The sequence below is a fragment of the Manduca sexta genome, chromosome 26 (genome assembly GCF_014839805.1).
Source record: "Manduca sexta isolate Smith_Timp_Sample1 chromosome 26, JHU_Msex_v1.0, whole genome shotgun sequence".
NCBI lineage: Eukaryota > Metazoa > Arthropoda > Insecta > Lepidoptera > Sphingidae > Manduca > Manduca sexta.
In genome coordinates, this window is record NC_051140.1 from 6383535 (window position 1) to 6407631 (window position 24097).

Genomic DNA, 24097 nt, shown 5'->3' on the forward strand with positions numbered 1-24097 from the left:
TAAGGTCGCCGAGACAGGTTTTCATGTTTATTCATTATCAGATGATTTTGCGTCTACGTCGTTTGAACTGAATATCGGTTGCGTTCAGTTTATTTTCGATTTATCCGAGAGTGTTTGTGAACGCATTACACTGATATGGCAACATAAGTGTGTTTGCTTACATAAAGCCGAACAATAGAACGCCAGCGGCGTACCGGTGTTGACGGCTCTGCTAGTAATTCAATATTACAACTTATTTATCTTGTGCTGTGTAGATGTGCTTGTAACAATGTGACCGCTCTCCGGAAATCCACTTCCAACAATCAATGAACTATCGTTCCCTCAACTATTTATTATTTTTTGTGATTTTTACTTTTATTTTTTTATTATTAAATTAGAATGGCTAAATCGGAGTTATCTGGATCAAAAATATCGAACGAGGCAGAAATGTTGCCGTTGAAGTCAGATCCAAAGATCGACTTGCAGAACATGAGTTGCGGTGAAAAACTGAAATACGTAAAGTCAAATATAACAGTAGAGCCTGTTTTGGCATTTTTTGTTATGCCAAGTGTGTTAGCGATGCTCGCGACACAAAATCTTAATTTAGATAAGGCGTGTCGAGTAAATCTAGATTTCGGCGATGAAGTATGTACAGCACTGAGACGTAGACAGCGCGCGAATCATACTTTTGAAGAAGACGAGGTACAGAAGCTGATAGCGTCAGTGCAGGCGTGGAAAAGCGTGATCCATACAGCTGTGCCCACAGTGTTGATGTTGTTCATCGGAGCGTGGAGTGACAAAACCGGCAAACGGAAGATTTGCATGCTGATGCCGATCTTTGGGGAGTTCATGTCGTGCTTACTCAACATGACAAACACGTACTTCTTCTACCAAGTCCCCGTGGAATGGACTGTTTTTATGGAAGTGATATTCCCGTCGCTCACTGGCGGCTGGTATACGATGTTCCTGGGTGTATTTAGCTACCTAGGCGATATAACTTCAAAGGAGACGAGAATGTTTCGTATGGGTATATTGAATCTGTGCATGACTATGGGTTTTCCCATAGGGATGGGCCTCAGTGGTGTTCTGTTGCGCTACCTGGGTTTTTACGGAGTATTTTCTATATCCGCCACACTGCAGTTAATCAATTTCTGTTACGTATGGTATGCTATTGAGGATCACACGTGGCTCGAGAATAAGAACAGGGTAAGCGTAAGTATATTTTTCTATAGGTAATTTTTTTATTTTAAGTATATTTCCAAAAATGAGTTTGATTTTTTTTGAAAAAATTATAATTTTGATTACAAATGTTTTGATGGATTCATATTTTTTATACATACATAAAAAATATGTTATTGTAATTTATAATTATAAAATTGTAATTTAAAATTAGAGTTCGAGTAAATATTAACAGTTAAAAAACGATTTCGTACATTCTAGCATATTGAATTAAATACATAACATTTTTGTAAAATGGGAAACATTTAAAACGAAACATAAACATTTTATGTTTCATAATCAAATAACAGGAGATAGCTTGAATTTTGCATCCCATGCGTTCGTAATATTAGTTAACGGTTTCATATGCAGCCATTAAATAATAAAATTGAGTTTACGATGTCGGTTTTAAAACATTGTATTCTGAAATACGCGAAGTTAAACGACTTATAACTATAATGAGTCAGTTTTCGCGTTTTAATGTAATAATATTAAATATTCTCTTGATAATTCATGTCAAGTCAATGTTTTTTTTTTGTATTATATTATGATTCGGGAATACACTGATATAAAAATAATATTACATAAACAATATGTTTTCTCATCACGTATTCTTTCTGATTTTGATTTGTTAATTATCAATTACACGCTGCTTAAATATTGCCGTATTATTGTTTTAGATAAAGAAACCCGGCTGCACAGGATTTCTTCGGGAATTCTTTGATGTTAAAAGTCTGAGGGATACACTAGAGATTGCTTTCAAAAAAGGACCCCGGAATAGAAGACTGAGGATATGCCTTATTTTAACTGGAGTTTGCTTGTATTTTGGATCCTTATGGGGTAAGTTATTGTCTTATTCAATACATTTTCGAAGAAATATTGCTATCAGAATTAATTAATAGTCCTATAGGTACTCTGTTTATATACGAATAGAATCGTTGATAATACTTGTCTGTATATTAAATACTTTTGGAAAAATATTCGAAAGACGTGAATAGGTAAGAGAACGTAAAATATTTTTTGATATTTTTATCTTTTTCTGCAAAAATATATTCGTTAGCTTATCATGCTTAAGACCATCATTGTATGTAAATATAATAATTAAAATATATTAAGCTTTATTTCGTGTAACATATAGGGGAAGGCTGGGACAGATGGACATATGGGCAGACGGGCCACATAGGTCACGAGTTTTCTATTATACGATTGGGTGTATCGGACAGGATGCAGGTCTAATGTTTATTCAAATCTATTACGGAACTAACAAGGAGAAATAAAGTATTTTTACGAAATTCATTTTACACCAATTCGATTTCGCAAAAATTATATGAATATAACATAATGCTTTGTGTTATTTTTTTCATTTAATGATAAGGCATTTAAAAATTGTCTTCCTTAATTATTAGTTGCATTATATCGTCGGTTAAATTCAATTAATTATGTTTAAGGAAAAATGGAAATATACTAAAAATAAAGTTGTAAATAGACATCGATTGGTATCAAATAATAAAGCTCATTTCAATAATCAGAGGTCCGTAAATTACCTACGTTTAGTTAATATCATTATACATATACGTAGGTTTTAAAAATATAGCAAGAATTTTAGCGTTATCATATTAAAATCCATAAAATGTTTATTTTTCTCGTCAATTGAAAATAATATATTAAATTATAAATATATATGAATAAAGTAGTATATATATATATATATATATATTCATTACTTTATTTGGTATCAAATATTTCTTTTTATGAATTTAAAACATCTGGTTTTAAATTCAGCAATAAATTCATAGCATTTAGAATAAATGCAAATTGTGTTCTGCCATGTGTGGTATTTATATTTTTATTTTGATTCTTCTTGACAACAAATTATGCAATAAGAAACAACTAAGAAATAACAACAAGTAAAACTGGTTTTTAAATACTTAATTTGTAATTTTTTATCAGACTTCGTACTAATTGATCTAGCACTCCTAATACGGGAAGTATTTATTTTGCGAGTTGCGCAAAACTGCACCGGGCCCCGTAAGGGTTAAAAAGTGACACAACTACAACAGGGACCTTGTTCTTTATGCCAAACGTCATTTTGTCAGTACTTAACAATCACGTAACGCATCGCGTCGCGTTTAAGACTATAGAAATTGGTATATAGAATACGATTTCACTCTTTTTTCACGAAGGTAACACTGCCATGTTTTACTCTGTTGAATAATGCTCCAGATTGATGCTGAACTTTTTGCCATATTACGATAATAGGGTGAGAGTTTATCGTCATACCGAACGCAACTACGCACCAGGGAAACTGACGCTTAAATCTTATAATCAAAACCGCTATCATTCATTCAGTCCATGATCTTTATTCTGTACGTTATTGAACTACAGCCGTTTTGATCCCAATCTCAATCTTCAATCCGATTTCGAGAATGAACTAAAGAAATTAACTCATTTATAAGAATTTAAAAAGAAACTTTGTTCTGATTGGTACATTTTTGAGATTGTTAGGAAAGAGCGATTGGAATCGTTACATGAAAATGGCGACTAATGGCTTAAATTTATTCAATTAATTATTAAATATTATAATCTGATATAGACATTTTATGACTTGTCCTATTCCAGAATAACGTAATAACATAAGGTTGACATATCGTAGTAATTGTCGAGTAAACATGAACAATTGCAAATAAAGCACCTTTATTGTGTACGCGGTTTATGCGCCGTAAACCGGCATTATAAGGCCGAGTTTACAGCCCGCGGTTATTTGCAATGCCTTTGTACCAATGTTATTTTTGCGCATTCCCTATTCGGTTTTTCTTAATAAATGTCATATAAAATTCTCGTTTGTACGTACGATGTTGGATTTTCGCTTTTGTTATAGTTTTATTATGTTTGCGACTATTTTGCGGGTTTATTTTATTTTCTACGACTGCATCTAAATTGTCGCGACGCGTGTTCTTTTTGTAAGGTTTGTAATGACGTCCTTAGCAAACTTAATGTTTTTTAGGCGAAATTGAATTTCAGTTTGTTCCATAATATTGATTTAAGAAGTATTTAAAAGGTCTCTAATTCTCATAGCATTGTAGTGTTGACTAGCACCTTTTGTTGACTAGTTGACTAAGACATGCTTGCATAAAATTGTGTTATTTGCTACTTGTGACTTTTTTTTACGTTAGGTATCTCTGTTGGATCTCTTTTTTTGTTACACACAAAAAAAAACTATCTACCAAAAAGTTAAACACCTTCAAAAAAGATTAAACAAACAAAAAAATATTTAAAGATTAGAATTAGATTCCTTATTAAATAAATAAATACACGAATTAATAGGTATACAAAGAACGTGCATTTAGTTTTTGTTGAGAGATTTATTATTAATAAAATATGTCTAAATGTCTCTCCGTGGTCGAAATAAAAAAAAAATAGTCACATAATGACATTCTATTGCACACATAATATCAAGAGATATATAATACGACTGATTTATATGCAAGTAAATATTCTGTCATTGCACTTATAAGATTATCTGCATTATTGCATAAGATTATTTTATCTTGTTTTTGATAATGTCCTAATAACTCCTGATATAATATTATATATTTTTTAACGTATTATTTACTCTAATAAATATAATTTAATTATACGTTTATTAGAAAATGCTGTTATTAGTCTCTTATTTATTTTGTTAGGCGACGGCCTTGACGTGTTGTTACAACGAATTTACTTTATTAAGTAGGTATTTTGATACACGTGTATTATTATATCATTGCTCTAATTAATGCATATAATGCAACATACATAATTATTATCACCACAATAATTAATAATAAGTTACAATCAATAATTAATTAATTGTTGGACCTATAACCTGTTTAATAATAGTGTTTATTTACATTAATATAACTTGTAAGATAAAGATACAGATATGAAAAAATATTAGTTATTTATAAAGTTTACATGAATATTAAATTGGATAATTTTTTGATAGTAACGATAAATGACATAATTGCTTTTAAAGTGTATAATATTTATATTGATACAAGGAAAATGGATCATTAAAGTTCATAAGATATGCATTTAAGGTCTAACAATGAAGATGAAAAACATTCATGACCTTTTTGACAAGATATTGACTTCTTCTCGTTAATTTTATTTCAAAATACTAATGTATTTTTCCTTATATCCAAACTTTATACCTTCGTGCGATCATCACTGTAAGTGTACATGAAGAGAATATTTATTTTAATACCTACAATACTGTCGTGCTATGCTCAAAAGCGGTATCTTAAAAAAAAAACAAAATCTTGATTTTTATGTCGTCAGATAGCTTAAAAAAATACGCATCCAATGAATTTACCTAAATAACGGTATCTTGTTTAAAACATGTTAAAAAAACTTATAAAAGTTTCTCTACCTCAGCTTTACATACAAAACTATATTTACAAAATATCGATTATCTAGAAATAAGGTTTCCCTGACATACCGCTTTTGCGCTTAGCATGGCAGAGTATTCGTTCGCATGTAAATAACTAAACCGTGAAGAGTTAATATTACAAAATCGTTTATAAAATTATAGACATAACACGACGATGTAGGTAACAAATACTATTTTGATCACACGTCAGATTGACAGGGACGTAACATATACGGATGTAAGAGACAATTATTTAACGAATGATAAAAAGACATAGTAAAAACTATCAAGTTGTATGAACTGTCTAATATACGCTAGACCAAAATGATGAATCTACGTAACTTTTCACCAATACTTACCTTTTTTAACCGACTTCAAAAAAAGAAGGAGGTTCTCAATTCGACTGTATGTGTTTCATTAAGCACCGACTCCAAAATTGGTAACCAGCATATAGGTAATGTTAAATTATTTTTTGTAGGCGGTTTAATTTTTTGCTAAATTTTTTTAATTAAGGATAATTTTATGGCATTTTTTTTTCCTGTCAAATATGTGTTTTTTTTTAACGGATGCGTCAAAGTGAATCCACTGCACCTGCTGGTAAGTGGAGTGGGGTCCAATAGAATGTCAACGGACAACAGATTACCCCTCGGACATCGACACAATTATGCCGGCCGGTTAGAACCGGATATACATAGGCTGATCCCGGAATGCGACACACATACATACGTGAGCCACTTTGGGGGGTTTTAACACCCTGTATACGGTGATCGCTATCCTGGCGGATATAAAATATATCCTACCACCAGCAAAATGTGTTCAATTATGGCCGTCAATAATCTTTTTTTTAATTTATTGTTTATTAAAAGCTAGTGGCGCATAGAATTAGATTCTTCTATTTTCATCATAATAGATGTTAAATGAATTGACAATATCCGTTGTGTCATAACTTAAAGATAAAACATTCGATATCCAGTTAACAATATTTGTTTACCAATCGACTGGAGTGTATACACAATGACCGTATGTTTACATATCATATAAATAATATTTAATATGACTGCCTCATCGGTATAGTTGTATACCTGAGCGGTGACCGTAAAATTTTGAATTCAATTTTTAGGAAAAACAATTGGTGATTTGTATTATAAAAAAAATCGATTGTAAAAATACTCGTTTACGTCAGAGAAGTCGTGACCAATTTTTCGTGATAGGTTCGTGTATTTACATAGACGAATCTTAATAAACCGTGCCTACTTAATTAGATTATTCTTTTTATTTATTCTTCGCTCGGGAAAGTGGCAGCACTGCACCTGGGCCCTTATTCTCTATCCCGCACGTTATTTTAACAGTGCGCAACAAGCCCTGGGCCCAGGGCCCTTATTCTGTATAATAGAGTAAACGCGTAACGCGGCCGTGTCATGTTATCTTCGAGAAATGTGTGTGGAATGGTATTCTTTGAGCCAAATTTCTATAGTACTAAACATGATGCGTTGTGTTACGTGCTTGTTACGCACTGTCAAAATAACGTGCGGGGTAGAGAATAAGGCCCCTGATAGTATTTATTTTTATCATGTAATGAAACGTATTGGACAATAATTATGGAGCGTAATTAATTGATTTGATTAGGTTTGGACTTTGGTCATATTAGTCTCGCCTGTGCTTACTCAAGGCTCTGTGCTCAAGGCGTATGCTTAAGAAAGTATATGTGTAAATAATTTATAAATTGTAGTAAGTGTCTTTTAAATCATTAAAATTGACGTGGAATTTAGATGATCTGTCAAAATCTGAATCTGGTAACGGAGAGGAAATAAACAGAAAATCTTTTTAGTTCTTTAAATTTTATTTTTTGAATAAACACAAAACAGGCTACAATTATGTGTGCAACATTGTAACATGAAAAAAATAATTCCTGGTTAATAATTGTAACACAAAACATATTGTATTCTGGAAAGTAAATGTTACATATAACAAGTATGTATAAGACTACAGTTTATATTCTCTTAGGTGAATGGGATTACAAGATTGGTACAAGTTTATGAGTTGTGAATGTTTGAGGATATAGGATGTGTCGTTTGTAGGAAATTATTATTATTGTAAGTCTCAATTAGTATAATCTTCGCTTCATTTATTATATTGTCTACACATGCGGATAATTGGATTATAAAAGAAATATTATTACGAAAAACTTGACTGGATAATGTGTTGGGTGCGACATTGGTGATAGGTTTGATAATAACTAACATAAGGAGATTTTATTCAATAACGTTATTGTGGACATGACTTGCAATAAAAATACCAAAGAAATGCAATTTATATGTTATCTTGACTTATGTATTTTATTTACAGAATCATAACGACCAAAATAAAATAAAAGTGCAGCGACTTTCTATACCTTTTAATTTTCCTATTGACTTATAAATAATCTGTAATGTAATTGCCATTAGATTGATTTTGCGTTAACTTGACGACACCATTTACAAGCCCATTATTAAATGATTAATAACAAATCATTACGCACGGTAATAACGGTATTGATTCATTGTGTGAGGTCAATTATAACTATCGGTAGATTCTGTATTTACTATTGTCTGCGGACTTTATTTATATTAATATATGAAGTTGAAGAATTTGTTATAGAGAGTTCTTATAAAGAGTTTTTCAGGTATGCAGGTTATATCAAGATGTTTTCCTTTGCAGTTTAAGCTAGCGATAATTCACAAAGAATACACACATACTTATAATTATTTTAAACTATCTCCAAAATGAGAGAGGTTACTTATCGTATTTTTTTAAAAGTATTTGTTTCTCTTCTTTTAATCCCTTCACAGCAAAGTATATGTTGATATTAGGTACAACGTGTTAAGTGGATCTTACACGTACGATGTTCTGTTAAATATTATGTCAATGGCGCGGCGTCACTTAACCGTCACCACTTGCTGGAATTATGCCGGCCTCATTGTCGTACCGACTGACTCCAGAACGAGACGGGCGGGTTTCTCATTCAGTGTATGAAGGACACTATGGAACCTAATATAAAGTATTATAATATAATTTTTGCAATAACTGCACACAAATAGCTCAGTGCGAGAGATGGGACCTGCTATCTCTTAATTCTTAGCAGAGTCATCCACTACGCTTCAGAACTTATCGTAGGAAATTGAAGTTTTAATCATTACTGTATATAGGCTCAGCCTTAGCTATTCGGGCGTAATTTTGCTTGGCGCCCATTTTTCTCGCGACTTTTTTTTACGTTCCATGTGTATGTCTGTGACGTCGTTCTAGAACATTTGGCGGCCTTCCTAAGACCTACCTCGGGTGACCTCCTAGCCCGTCCCGCTATAAAGCCGACACTAACTGTATAGATTTTACAATGACAAACAATCCATTGCACGTAACAAGAGTGTTGGATGTGATAGCCAGAGTCGAATGGAGAACAAATACTATTTTTTTATTTATTTTGGCTTCAGTCATTATCTTAAAAATTATGTTCTGTAACAATGAATAATTTAATACACCTACAGTGGCGAGAAGTTAGTATTTTAAATTTAGTGCTTATTATTAATTTGGAACTTTACTTAGTCGACTAGTATATATAACTATATTTTATTACAAAATCTTATTCTAAAGTAGGTAAAAACTTTGCCAGTAGTCATCGTTTGTTTAATTTCAATTTTAAACATTTGGAGGTGATGTTAAAAATGTTTATGCTAGAAAATTCTCTATTACATGTGGTGGTGGAAAGGTGTAAAAAGGAGTTAAGTATATATTAAAGCCTCATTTATCCACGAATGTCTCCCGTTCTACACTTCAGAATCCGCCCCTGTCCAGGTGTAAATCTCCATAACTAACAGAACGGGCCCATGTGATTTATATGACAATCAGCCGAGCAGGAACACGCTGTGTCAACGTCCCGCAGCCCGCCTAGTGTTTGTCACGGCTTGATGTTTATATTATTTGTAATCCTTCAGTATCTATGACTCAAACGTATCGACAATTCAATAGATTCTTTATTAATGATGACACAGCCACTGTTGGTCTCTATTGTGGTTCTTTTGTCTACACTCTAGAGGTAGCTTGCTTGTGTCAAGCGTTTGCTCTTGACTTCGTTTATTAGGTCAGGTATAGAAGAATTGTGCAAGTTTTCGTAAAAACACGGCTTGCTTGGGACTGTATATTAACGATAATTCCATATATTCGTTGACTATCAAATCAAGGGATGTTTATGTGGTGTTCGAAATGTGGATGCATTTGTAGTGCCTCCTCTAATATGTCGGAAAAAAAAGAAGTAAGTACGTTTGAAAATTTAAATTTCTATGTTCATGAAATAGACAAATATTCCTGTTGTTGTTTGTCTAAAGTTCAGGAGATACATTTTGAATTCTGACCCGATGATTATAAGTACTATAATCGTACTGCATCGTTTAAAGTTTGTTTTCGCGCCTCTGTTCAGACGGCTGGGTTTTTACAAATCATCGGCATTTAGCATATTTAAATTATTACTAATTTGTAACATCGTGTCTATTTACAAAACAAATATTTAGCATAATATCATACAAAATTTCCGTTACCCATCCTTGAGCGGTTAGTCCATACAAACATTGTCAAGAATTCCATCTAAAGCTTTAAGAATTAGGACTGGCTGGTAGATACTATAGGATATAGACTATATCAATCATAATTAAATATATTTAGTTGTTTTATCTTATTTGCTCCATAATTATTTTTATTATAAAAGAAAGTGACAAAACAAATATTGCATTAAACCTTCGACGTATAAAATTTATCAAGGTTTCGTGTCCAACTGTCAAGTGAATGCGGGCAGAAAAATGTAAGAGACATCTCGATGTGACTTATAAGTAATGCGAATATATAACCTACATACTTACAGAAAGAGTAGGTTTTTACCAATGCTTTTTGAATAAAAAGGAGTAGATGCAAACAAGCTGTGACAGGCACGCTGATGTTGAGCTAATTAGCAAAATCGGCCTGCGTCGTGTCAGATTCTGTTCAATTTCGTCGTCCAAATAATGTTTGATAAAATGCCTTTTACGATAAAAATAAGAATATGTCGTGCTTTTATATGCTCGTGCTAAATTATCTAATAATATTATAATAATATGAGCCCTGTATTATATACTGTTCCATTGCTAAGCGCTCTTTGACTACTGAGAGGGATTAGGTCTTAGTCCGCCACGCTGGCCTAGTGTGGATTGGTAGATTTCACACACCCTTAAAATTCCTATACAAAATTTCTCAGGTATGCAGGATTCCTCACGTTGTCGGAGGTGTATGCCCTTGCGTTTTGAACCTGCGGACTTTAATCTCGGCAGCCTATTCCACAACCAACTAAGCTATCACCGCTCTCTAAGTTACGTTTTCTATGTGTGCGATAGTGGGCCGTTTTTGAATGCTGGCTGCGCTATAGTGGACCTGGGCCAAAGCCTTTAAAAATCGTCAAAGGTAAAAAATAGTTACAGCATGGAACTCATTGGAAAAGGGAGAAAATATAACAAAAGTAAAAGGAAAATATTTTTTTTTGGTATCAAAAATTATCGATCCTGGACTATAGGTGCCGCAGATCTACCTACACCTTTTTATTAAAATATCATTGGTTTCTACAGTGATCAATTTTACCATATTGTATGCTTATTGTGAAAATATTGATAAATAATAATTGAAAATTTAAACTATCTTAGAATACGATTCAAAATTAAAATTAACAATTTTGTGTCAAGTGTTGGAGTTTGAGGTTGAAGTACCTACTCGTAGGCGTTTAAAGTGCACTGTTAAAGATTCGATTGTGTTGATATTTCCCTAATGTTTATGTTTATACCCTACAGGCGAACTCAGCGTTATGTACATATTTACGCGGTACCGGTTCAATTGGGACGAAGTTAAATACAGTATCTACTCCACTTACCACCTGATCACTCACTCACTCGGTAAGTTTTTATACCTTATCTTTAACTTTATTGATGATTTTTTTACTCTGAAATACACCTTTCGAAGACAAATTTACTGAAGTATACAGTATTATTTATAAATTAAAGCACCTTATTTCATACATAACAAAAATTTTGCTTTCATATACTTAGTTTTATATTTTATATCAACGCTCTTAATTTTTTATAGAATTCAATGTAAATTATGTAGTAATTAATGTCATTTTATTAATGTTTGTAACACATACTACACAAATGGTATGTTTTACAAACATTTGCAATTTTTACTAGCTTTGATTTTTGTTGCGATGTTTTAATGTCAGATATCATTAGATTTAAAACTTTTGAGTTGCCTTTTTTACTTGAAACTCTTAGCATTGAATTGTTTTTATCTGCGTCTTAATTTGCTAGCTTGCCTAAGGTCAATTTTAAACGTTGCCTACATCATATATTTCAGAATAATAAAAGTTAGCACAAGGATAAAATAAATAAAAATCATGCAAAAAATGAATAAATTTTTTTGTTACTATTTTGGGTTCGTGACATTTAACAGGCAATGGTTTTTTTATTGCGCAACCTATTAACATAAAAATAAATAGCAGACATATTTACTATTGATATGTATAAACAAAAAAAAAACTCCGCGATCAACTGTCTGCTAAATAAAAATACATGAATAATTAATTATGCAAATGATTTCCTCCTTAAGCTAGGTCACTGAGTAGAACTAGGGTGACAACAATCAAGCAATAAGTTAAGAGGCTGACTATCTTTATTATGTTAAGGCTCTGTTTGACGATGTGTGAGTATACGCAAATTTAAATAAGCAGTTTTTTTATTGTATCGTGCTTTTTGTATTTAATTATATAAATAACAAATTTCCCGATGTTTCGAAAACTGCAGTGTTCATAGTCACGGGACAGACTGAGGCAGGTAGGTCATGCATTCTACAATAATACAATTTAAAAAAGTCTGCAATGCCTTCGAAACGTCGCGCAAGATTAAAATACTAAAAATCAAAAAATAAAACTGAAAATCGCGATAACATACGAAAACTAGTCTTATTTAGCTGCGAACTTTCGCATAAACGTAAGAAATCTTTAAACACAAATTGTCGAATATAATGTAAGGCAAGCAAATACGAAAACGAAGCCAAATGGTTAACAAAAAAACGCATTAAGCACAAACTGCCTTATACGTTAACTAGCGAATAACGTTACTTGAACATTATGAAACAGGCCCTAAATATCATTGGCGACCCAGCTTCCAAATATTTGGCAATGCGTCAGCAATTACTGACAGTTTGATTACATAACCTGTGTAATTGGAATTTAAGTGGGAGTATATGATGGCATTGTAGGTATTGTCTGATACGAATGTATTGCATGTATTATATGAACAGGAACTTGTGGGTGTAGGTCTTTTCAATACTACATGTGTAAAAACATTTTTGACGTCGATGCCAATCTGCATAAGCCTTAGATATGGAGAGTTCCGCGTACGCATTGCAAAAACTGTTTTGAATCAATTAAAGTTACTAACAGCACTATATGTAAATTTTGAATTAAAGTAGTATCTGTTTAGAGAACTACCTTGGTGGCGTTTTTATTGTTTTAGACAGCGCTTTGAGGTACTGGATTCAAATCCCGGGTCTGGCAAAGTGATAATGGTTTTTCCTGTTAAACATCAGCATGAGGTCTGGAATAGGTGCCCGATATGGCGATAGGTCGGCAAAAATGGGTGTCCTGGTTGCACCTCTGTCCTGATAAAGGCATGTTGTATGTTTTTGTGTGTGCTTCGAGGCTCGCCCGCCTGAATGTCTTTCACAAAGTAAAAGTCCCACTGACCATATTCGAAATAAAAATAGCACACTAATCCACGATTTATCTGTCTATTTGTGTACCAAAAATCCAAAGTCTTAAGTGTCTTTTCACGTGAAAGAAAATTATAATGAATACAAGATGTTCCTTGTCTGTAAAAATAACTTGAACCCGTATCCTTGCCTGTATTTTGCGGTTTATTTACTAATCCGTGGTTGACCGAGTTTCACTCAAAAAGTAGTTCAAGCAAGTAATTTAAGTAAACGTCTCCAGGTAGGAGCTATAAAAACTGATAGCCGCTCTGTTTGCTTATAAATGAAATGGATTCCACGTAATTTGCATAAAATAAAAACTAACACCGTGAAAAGTCTTTTAAATTACGATTCTGTTGTGACTATCAGGAAAATACCTTTGTTATTTGTCCTCAGTAAACTATTATAGAATCGACCAAGATGTTTTTGGAAAAATATTGATTTAGTGGGAGATTTGCTATGCTAGTATGACATTAGCTGAGGTTTTTGATTAATTTGGCCGTCAGTTAGTATATACAAGTAAATAAACATAAAATATAGAGCTAATAATTTTCTATGTGGACTCTATATTATAATATTTCGATTCTTGAGACGAAGTAGTATCTAGACCTAAAGTAATTATTTTTTGTACTGACGAGCGAGGCGTTTAACAGCTTAGAAATTGTAATTGTGAAATTTATGACACACTCAATATATTTATTTCAGTTTTTGAATACATTTCTATAATTTTTTGGAGATTATTCGAGTCTGAATACAAATTTTGTTTTGTTAAAATACAAATTGGAGTAGCATTTCTTCAAAAAAGTATGTAGCAATTTCTGACCCTAAAAGTACTCAAACGTCTCGTTAGTACTATACTCTTTTGATTCTTATAAGCGGTTCGTATAAGTAGGATCAATTGTTATCAAAAAGTATTTACGTTAATCGTCCATATTCTTGCTAAATATTTTTTTGCAAAATATTTGAATCGAGATCTGATTTAAAAATGATGGTCAGCCTTCTAATAAAGTTTTCTTTTAGCTATAACAGTTGAAGTAGCTGCCGTTACTGAGTTGTCATTAAAATCCACCTCTATAATCGTGAGCCAGCTTAATTCGGTCTTGAATCCATACATTAACATTGTCGAAGGCTTATCGTACTGGGTATTTGTTAGAAGTAAACGAATAAATTGCTTATGGTTTTAAATGTTTACTACACTGATAGAATAAGTCCTAGATTGATATATAGCCTTCTTTGATCTTGCAAAAGTAATCAGTGGGATAGATGCCAGAAAAGTAATTTCATGTTTCCGAAGCAATGAATGTAGTATTAATTATTTAATGTATTTTTAGGTACACTATTCGCTATAAGTGTGCTCAGTAGGAAATTGAAATTTGATGACGCTACTCTCGGAATAACATCTACTATCAGCAAGATCTGTGGGTGTCTTGTGTTGGCATTCGCCAGGAATAACTATGAAGTTTATATGGGTAAGTGGCCATTGTTCTTCAAAAATGAATATTGTTCTTTAACTTTCATTAAGTGATTGGCCGTGTGGCTTTATTAGAATAAGTACACCATAGTTCTGGTTGGGAATGGAATGGGTTGCCGAGACGATTGTCCATAGGTTCAAAACATAAAGTACACATCTCTAACATTTCGAAGTGATGTGAGTATTGTTTATCAGTTATGGTTCGGTAAAACAGTGAAGTTAATAAATCGTGAAGAGGTGAAGTGAGCTAATTTGCAATAGACCAATGTGGTGGAGTAAGGTCTAAACCTTCTCAGCAGTGGAGGCAGCCCGTGCTCAGCAGTGGGCAGTATTCAATACAGTTGGTCTCTCGTATGTGAGCGGCCGTCTGGGTAGGTGCCACTGCACTGTCTATTTCTGCCGCCAAGCAGCATTAAGCAAACACTCTAGTCTTCCGATTTGAAGGTCGTTGTAGCCAGCGTAATAACATTGTAGTGTCAGGGTGACGGACCCAGTGGAGTGCCACGCAGTACTTTGTAATGGAAAGTTCTGCATGGTGCTACTGCTCATGGGTGGACATATCGCTTACCATCAGACTAGGGGCATGCTTGTTAATCGACTACATTAAAAAATAGTCAAGCAGGGAGTATACGTTTTTCGGCTATGATACGACTTCGTAAACTGTAAACAGTATCAACTTAATAATCTATACTTGGAACTTGATAGACAAATGTACAACAAATTGTATATTAAGGCGATACCTCAAGGTCCATTTTCATACATTTTGTTTCGTCTTTAATCTGGGTAACTAAACAAGTATTGGCAAGTAAAGAATTTAAATTCACGTCTAGTTAGTGATTAGTTCTCGCAGTTGAAAGAAAAACGTAAAATAATTAATAATCATGGATATTTCGGCCTTTAAAATTTAATATGACGAAATTTTAAAGGCAGAAATATCCATGATTATTAATTATTTTTACATTTTTCTTCAACTGCGAGAACTAATCACTAACTAGACGTGAATTTAAATTCTTTACTTGCCAATACTTGTTTAGTTACCCAGATTAAAGGTGAAACAAAATGTATGAAAATGGACCTTGAGGTATCGCCTTAATATGTTTAATTAAGATTCAGCTTCCAGAAATTTTAAAAATGTATTTTATTTCAGCCCCTCTCCTTGAGATATTAAACGGGACGACAGCCATCGCCTTAAGGTCAATCGCCTCGAAACTAGTTTCTTACCAGGAATTTGGTAAGTTATAAATTCTCAGTGTTTTTTATGCTATTATTTTATTTCATTAAAAGAATTATAAATAATAGCTTCATTATTTTGTGGTAGCGTACTTGGGGTTAAATGTTAGTGGTTGGCTTCGATTTCTAGGTAGTGCAAGTTAAATTTGTATTGTGGGTGTTTGATTCGATGACAGCTTAAAGCCATATTAATAAATCAATCTCAACTTAGAATAGGATCTCAAGTAGTCATTTAATGTATTGAATTATTTAATAAACCAAGTTCAGGGTGCCGTTTAAGAGCTTGTTTTTTGCTGAGTCGGTGTTGTGTAATAAACAATTTTTAGTTGTGAAATTCAGTCATATGCTGTGACTTAAGATATCAGTTGGGATGTTGATATGTGTTAAATAGCGACGATCTTAAGATGTTGACTTTATTTGACAGTGTCTCAGCTGATATCGCACTTGAGAGCAAAACTGAGTTGCATGTATTAATACGGCAATTAGTTACTCAAGATTGGAATATGTTCTATCATGGTGACGTATTCCACGCTATCATGGTGACGTAGTGCATCATCTTGCATAATAAAGCGGGAATACCTAGAGAATTATAAGTTCAATCTTTAAGCCTTTGCCTGTGTCTTCTGTGATATAAACAGGGTATTACAATATTAACTGCCTCGGTAGCGTAGTTGTATTGCGGCAAGACTGCAGTGCTGAGGTGTCGGGTTCGATCCCCTGCAAAGTGATACTGGGTTTTCCTACTCAGTATCAGCTCAGAATCTGGAATTTGTGCCCAATATTGCGACTTACTCGTCCTTTTCATATCATGGGAGGGAATACACATGGCGGATAGTTGATGCCTTAGTTACGTTTCTGTCTACGCTTAAGAGCCGTAGGTGTACGCTTATAAGGTCTCATATACCATGATGTTTATGTACAACTAATGCCTAATGAACTGTCCCATATCTCGTAGGTAAAGTGTACTCGTTGTTCGGCGTGATGGAGACGATGATGCCGCTGATCGCCGCGCCGGTGTACTCCTGGGTATACATCTCAGTGCTGCACGTGCTGCCCGGCGCTGTCTTCCTGCTCAGTGTTGCTGTTACCGTCCCTGCACTTTGTATATTCGGGTAATTTGTTTTTCTACGGACTTGATAAGGAAGCACCTGATGGGTAATTTTTATTCAGATATAGTGATGTGACTGAATTTAACTTGATGGTTAGGTGGGGAGCAGATGTAAGATTGATAAAATTGTCGAGTTGAATTTTTTATTGTTTTTACGAACCGTTATTCTATTATTTTTATTTGTTAGTAAGCTGTTTTTACTGTCCACTAGCTGCTTACGACTTTGTCTGCGTGGACTTTATCCATGTAAAGTTTTAATGAAAATTTATCTTAAAATTACGATAACTTTCTTTTCGGATACACGATATGAAAAAAATCCCATATACTGCTCCTATTTATACTCTGACCATTTCTGGAAACTGCACTAAAATCCGTCCAGCTGTTCCAGAGATGTGCGATTGCAAATAATCAGAATAACAGCTGATCGACAGAAAAGACTTCAAAAAATTTTGATTTTGTGTTCTATTGCTTTTATGTAGTTAATCCTTTCTTTTTTATTATTCTTCTTTTGATGTACGGACATACCGGGTTTTATTTAATGTATAGGTGGGGACCGGCAGATCATATTTTATAAAGTTTTAAAAATCATGTTGCTGTAATAAGATTAATCTAAAAAAAGACAAAAGCAATGTTTTTATAATTAAAAAGTTAAAACTCAATTTCCGACACTGATTTTTACATAATAAAAACAATGAATCGTGGGTGCCAGGTAGAACTAAACCGATAAAGGAAGTACGAATTTTAAATACTCTGAATAAGTTATATTCTATTACAAATATTTTTTTTCTTAATAAGTGAAGAAATAAGCTTCAATTGTAAAAATTACGTTTAGGCAATCCTCGGTCGATTTAAAATAACGAGACGAAAGAAGTTGCGGCACCGAATAACTAATACCTCTAACCGCAGAATACATGAAGAATCGGGAAAAAATCGAAGTATATGTTAACTAAACTTCAAGATATTAGCAACCAGTACTTAAAGGTATTGAAACCGACGAAATGTAGACATTTCTAAACTTCAATTTTTTTTTCTTTTTCTTACACGAGCACAGCATAGTGGCCCTACGGCACCTTATAGTAAGTGGAGTGGGGTCCACTAGAGTGTCAATGATTACTCCTTGACAGTCGACACAATTATGCCGGCCTGTTGAAACCGCATATACACAGGCTGATTCCAGAACGCTACACACTTCCGTGAGCCGCTATGGCGGGTTTTAACTCCTTGTGGACGGTAGTCGCTATTCGGGCGGATATAAATATCCTACCACCAGCAAAGTGTCATAGTTTATCCTATGAAATAATTTGTAACAGCCTGTGAATGTTTTTAATCGGAATAATTTCTGCGCAATCATCCGAACAAAGGCTATACCACCGGTCTATTTGACTACAAACGCCATTGTATAATCAATGAATATTCGTTTTGTCTATCACAAAGGTGTTATAATAACATAGAAAAACAAACTCTGTTTTAAAAACATCGATGACGTCATATTACTCTTGTAATTCTCATGGGAATTAAATAATAGAGTTGAAATTGAAAACACGACTGTTCTCATAATGATTACGAGAGTCTTCTAGCGATAGTATCTTGATTAGGATTGTCATTGCTTCAACCATCGATATATATGTCAATATACATCAATGAGTTCAATTGGATTGGTAATTATTACAGGGTGCCAATACGGATACATAAACAATATGTCTAATTGTCAACGTTAGTCTAGTTTTAGTCTACTTATGTTCAACTCAGTCTTAGCGACAACGATTCAAGTGAAAGCTCGAAATATCTAGAAAAAGATATATAGAAATTAGAAGGAAACAACGTTGGCCAATTTACTGACACCAAAAGAGTCTTATCATACCAGTAAGACTCATATGGCGGCGAATATACCTAATAACGCAGTTACTACCCTTTTCTTAATAATATTATATGCGAGAGATCCTAAAAATGTTTGGATGTTTGTTAGAAGTAAATTCAAAAATAGCTGAACGGATTTCAATAAAATTTGGGGCACATATAGACCACATGTCCTGGATTAATACGTAGACTGCTTTAAATGCCAGTAGCTTGATTCGGTGAAACAAAAACAGTTTTTTTTTTTAAATATGGTGCTGGCGTCGTACATTTGAATACCAAAGTGATTAAGGCACTTTTAATGCAGGTGAAACCGCCATCAACTAGTTATTTATTTCTTATCTTCATTTTATACCAATATAACATGTATGTATTCCAGATGGTTCTACCACCAGCACAAAAAAGATGAAAAGGACACGGCGCTTAGATGTAAATACGACTACACTGTTAACTGCCGATCCTCCTGCAGTTAACCCGTAAATATATTCTCTCTGCTGTAGTTTAAGACCATTTTGTAATGTATAGCTAATTTTACGTAAGTCAGTATTATTTTGTTACCTATAACGCGGTAGTCATTTTTATTTTTGTAATATTTGCTTGGTTTAATTTTTTTTTCTATTAGCCTTGTTTTTGTTTATAGAATTAAAAAAAAATATTAATACTGTTAAATCAATTCTCTTGACAATGAGTGAGAATCCTTATTGCTGGTTGTCTATAATAATAACTATCTTAAAATATATTGTTCCCTAATATTGATACTCAATATCTATTGGCTTGCTCTCTATCTATGACGGGAGGGACAAGTGCGATGGGCGCTTTAGTTGCGCTTCTGCCTACCCTTCAAGGAATTATGTATTTGAAAAAAAAATCTCACTGTAAAGCCGATCGTAATAAATAGATCTTTTCATTCTTCTTCCATCTTACACAAAAAATAATATCTTAAAACTTATTCCTATAACTCTGGAATATAAACATTGTTACCATCGTTGAATCTGATTCGTTAGAATCTGTTTAAGTCATTATCTATAGATTTTAGAATGTGCTTTATTTAAGTCAAATTGTAAATGCGAACTTAATTTTAAGAATATTGTACTTTGTCTTGTTTGTAACCTTTTTATGTGAAATAAGTTATTATTATTTTTAAAGTTATTTTTTTTATTTTTATACATGTCTTTAAAATACCAATGCATATAAAAATAGCATCTCCCTCCGAAGGGGAAGCTCAAGACCCAAGCCACCGCTGGTTCAAAGTGAAAAATCTACGCACAATACATGATATCGCATAGCGGTACTTCTGTAAGTGATGCGGTTAAGATGCCTCCACATATTAAAACACGTCTACGACATAGGGATACATACCTGCATTGTCGTCCACCTCAGTCAGGCAAGTAGCCCCCTACTGTTCGCCCCGCGACTCCCTAAGCCCCAATCAGTCGCCTCTTACGACAGCCTGGGTTAGCCGTGGTGGAATTCTCTAGATGTCTCCATGAGAATTCCACCACGGCATTCCCGCATTGATAGTAATAATCACAAAGGCCTGTTCATTTAATTATTTGTTCGGTAAATAATTAACATAATCAATCATATAATGCGGGAAGAATGAAAAATATAATTCATTCAAAATTGGTTATGTTGGTTGTGATTTCTCGTTGCACTTCGTAGCATTAATTTATGATAGCGTACACGATACAGGTAGGTGGGGGTCGTAAATCACAAGATAATTGGTACACCCTCGATTAACAATCATTAACAGGTGAAATATTGTACGTGGATAAAATCTTTTATGTATTATGTAGTATGCAACTGTAAGATTGGATTTACGTGGGTTTTTAATATCTTGGTGGTTTAGTGGTATTGCGGTACGACTGACGTGGTAAAGTCTCGGATTCGATCCCCGGGTCAGGTAAAGGGATATTGTGTTTGCTGCACAGGATATGGCCGTTATGGCGATAGGCGCGCTCTTACTTTATCATGGGAGTGAATCACAAGGTAAAGAGCGGGTGCTCTAGTTTCATCTATGCCTGCCCCTTTTGAGATGAAAGGCTTGAGCATGTATATATGTGAGTATAGTATGCATGTGTTAATACTATATGTTAGTTTTCTCAAACCCAATAAACGAATGGTGGAGTTTGCCTTATAGTTTGGTATATAAAGCAAGCTTTGAAGCCTTTTATAATTTCAATAAATTCATAAAATCTATAAGTAGTCTTATTCCCCAATAAAAGTTTGTATTAACCTAAAGCTATAATCAATTTGTACGGTTTCAGCAATCAGAAAATTAAATTTATTATATTATAATCTAATACGGAGCAAATAAAAATTATAAAACGAAATCGAATAATATTCCTTTACACAACGTTTTTTACTGTGTTCTTTTGTTTAAATTAGTGTCCTTGGTACGAACAATTAAATAAAGGCCTTGCAGTCCTTGCTGTAGTAATTGAAGCATTAACACTTCTCGCAATTATCAGGTGTTAGATAACACAGATATCACATGACATGCCTTGCATAAATCACGTCAAACGTCATATTATCGTAATGTAACATATTGTGAACTGATATATCTACATGGTTAGTGACCATTAGGACAGTGATAACATGTTTCAGATCAAAGCTGATTCAGATACAGAATCAAGGAGTTTCAATTTCAATATGCCAGTTTCGATTTGGCTGACAATACACAATATACAGTGAGAAATCCGATACATTGATTCATATATTGTATGCACCAATTCACACGATACTCAACTAAAACGAATAGTTGTACAATAGTTGAACATTCTAAATGCTGGTACGCACATAAATCGTCAGCCAAAGCTTTGAACAGCAAAATTATTCCAGATATTCTAAATTTTTCCGGTGCCTCACATGCTGAGTCGTCCGCCTGTACCTTGACAATTAATTTGTTATATTCATTCACAATAAATACTATGAGGTCGCATCATCATCATCATCAGCCGCAGGTTGTCCGTTACTAAACATTGGCCTCCCCCAAAGATTTCCAGCTCGACCTATTGGAAGCGGTCGGCATCCAGCGACCCCCTGCGACTTTTATGAGGTCATCTGTCCACCTCGTGGATGGAGGTCCCACGGTGCGCTTGCCAGTTCGTGGCCTCCAATCCAGAATTTTCTTGCTCCATCGGCCATCAGTTTTGCGAGCTATGTGCCATGCACACTGTCACTGAGGAAGCATAGTGCGCCCGAATGTAAAGTGTCGGCAATTTTATTTTTTGCTTTGGCTTTGTTCGGCTTTATTTATCTGACAGCCAACTGTAGTAATTTTGTATTTCAATATTAGCCAATCACAGCGTCCGTATGCTTACAATTGCGAATGCAGTCATGCCGTTAGCACTGAGAAACAAACTTATTATCACAACATTTCTCCGTACTTAACTAAGTAACGTTTGTGAATACGGTCCTTGAAGATGTCTTTGCAATGAAAACGTTTCAAAACGCACCCAAAAATATTAGTTTAACGTCCGTCGAATTTTCGGTAACCAAGTTTATTTATTCATGGACGTACGTAATTGCTCCTTTGACACCGCGTCACAGTCCACTGGAACGTTTTAAAACGAAAATGGTGGATATTTTTTTGTTTTAGCATTTGAAATGGAAACACTAAATCAAATACGTGAAAACGATATTCCATTGATGAATAGCATGGTTTTGTTTTCGGATAAAGTTTCAATATTTTGTTATGGTATAGTTTTCTGAATATTTCACTGTTTTTATGCCTAAATAATATTTGAAATAATGAGGAAACGGGAACATTAACACAGGATAGATAAAGTTATTATATTTATTTCACATTTTAGATTAATGTATCATTATGATTAGACTCGTGGGATTTGGTGACGGGCATAACAACATGGCGGCGATACATTACATTGCATAATTTTGCATTTGCATTTTCACAACAATGCTGTGTGAGCATGTTAGGTGAAAACTTTAATAAGTATATGATGCATCGGCGACTCGTTTAAACAATCCAACCGTGGTATATCGTAATGAAATGAAGTACCATAAAGAAGTCCCAATACTCTTTCCAATATTAAACAGACTCGCTTTGTTAATAAAATAATGACCTATTCCAAAATTGTTACTGTGGGAATCGGCAAAAAAACGAATTTGTGTTTGCGACCTTTTTTTGAAGTTTCTATAAAATTTAACTTATTAAAGATAGGTCAAAAATGAAACTCATAGCAAAAAAAAAGGAAGAAAAAGTAAACGTCGCCAACAGAAATTAGTTTTAGACGATTCCCACAAAATAATTTTGTAATAGGTCGTTATTTTATTAAAAGTGCGTATCCTTACATATCATAAAACAATACTGTCAGCCGTGTCTGTTTGTCTGTCTGACCGCGATAAACACCCAACACTACGATATGGATTTCGATAAAATGTTATATGGAGATAGTTTGAAACCCGGGGAAGGACAAGGCTACTTTTATCCCGGAAACACTTATACACGCGGCTGAAGGTCCAAGCAAAAACTAGTCTATGATGATCTTTAGTCTTCGAAGTCGAAAAAACGTGTTGGACAGCTCAACGTGGGCCTTGATTCTCTACGCCACACGTTATTTTGACAGATCATACCAAGCATTTAGCGCACTCCATCGCATTTATTTAGAATAGAAATTGGTACAGGATACCATTCCATGCTAATTTCACGAAGATAACGTAACCCGGCCGTGTCACGAGTTTAAACTGTCATAGAGAATAGGGCCCCTAGAAAATATTTATAAGTATAGAAGTAGGTTATCACTTTATATGAGGCTCAAAGTACATTAGCCGGTATCAACAACTAAAATCAAAGTTCTGTAAATTTTACTACTGTTTACGTGTGGTCGTGGCTTTTTTAAGAAGGCCTTTTTTCGGTTTTTTCAGTGGAATTACAAAAGTAAGAAAGGTTTTGAATACGTGTTCATAAACCTTGATCGTTCGCACGAGACGTAATGAAACAAACCAATGAACTGACAGATCTTGAAACGTTAAATGCGGATAAATACCTAATAATAACCCAATTCAAATCCGA

General features: G+C 33.8%; 1 protein-coding gene across 2 annotated transcripts; it reads left to right on the forward strand.

The window, feature by feature from the left end:
• Positions 1–48: 48 nt before the first annotated feature.
• LOC115453353 (proton-coupled folate transporter) lies at positions 49–20207 on the forward strand. Of its 2 annotated transcripts, none has more exons than XM_037443451.1 (7): positions 49–1191; positions 1878–2037; positions 11446–11547; positions 14731–14868; positions 16018–16101; positions 17056–17212; positions 19442–20207. In XM_037443451.1, the coding sequence occupies exons 1-7, from the start codon at positions 379–381 to the stop codon at positions 19533–19535; spliced, it is 1548 nt and encodes a 515-aa protein (XP_037299348.1). In that variant the 5' UTR covers positions 49–378; the 3' UTR covers positions 19536–20207. The 2 variants fall into 2 exon arrangements, with proteins under 2 accessions (XP_037299348.1, XP_037299349.1); XM_037443452.1 differs by having other exon boundaries at positions 49–1185.
• Positions 20208–24097: the final 3890 nt, after the last annotated feature.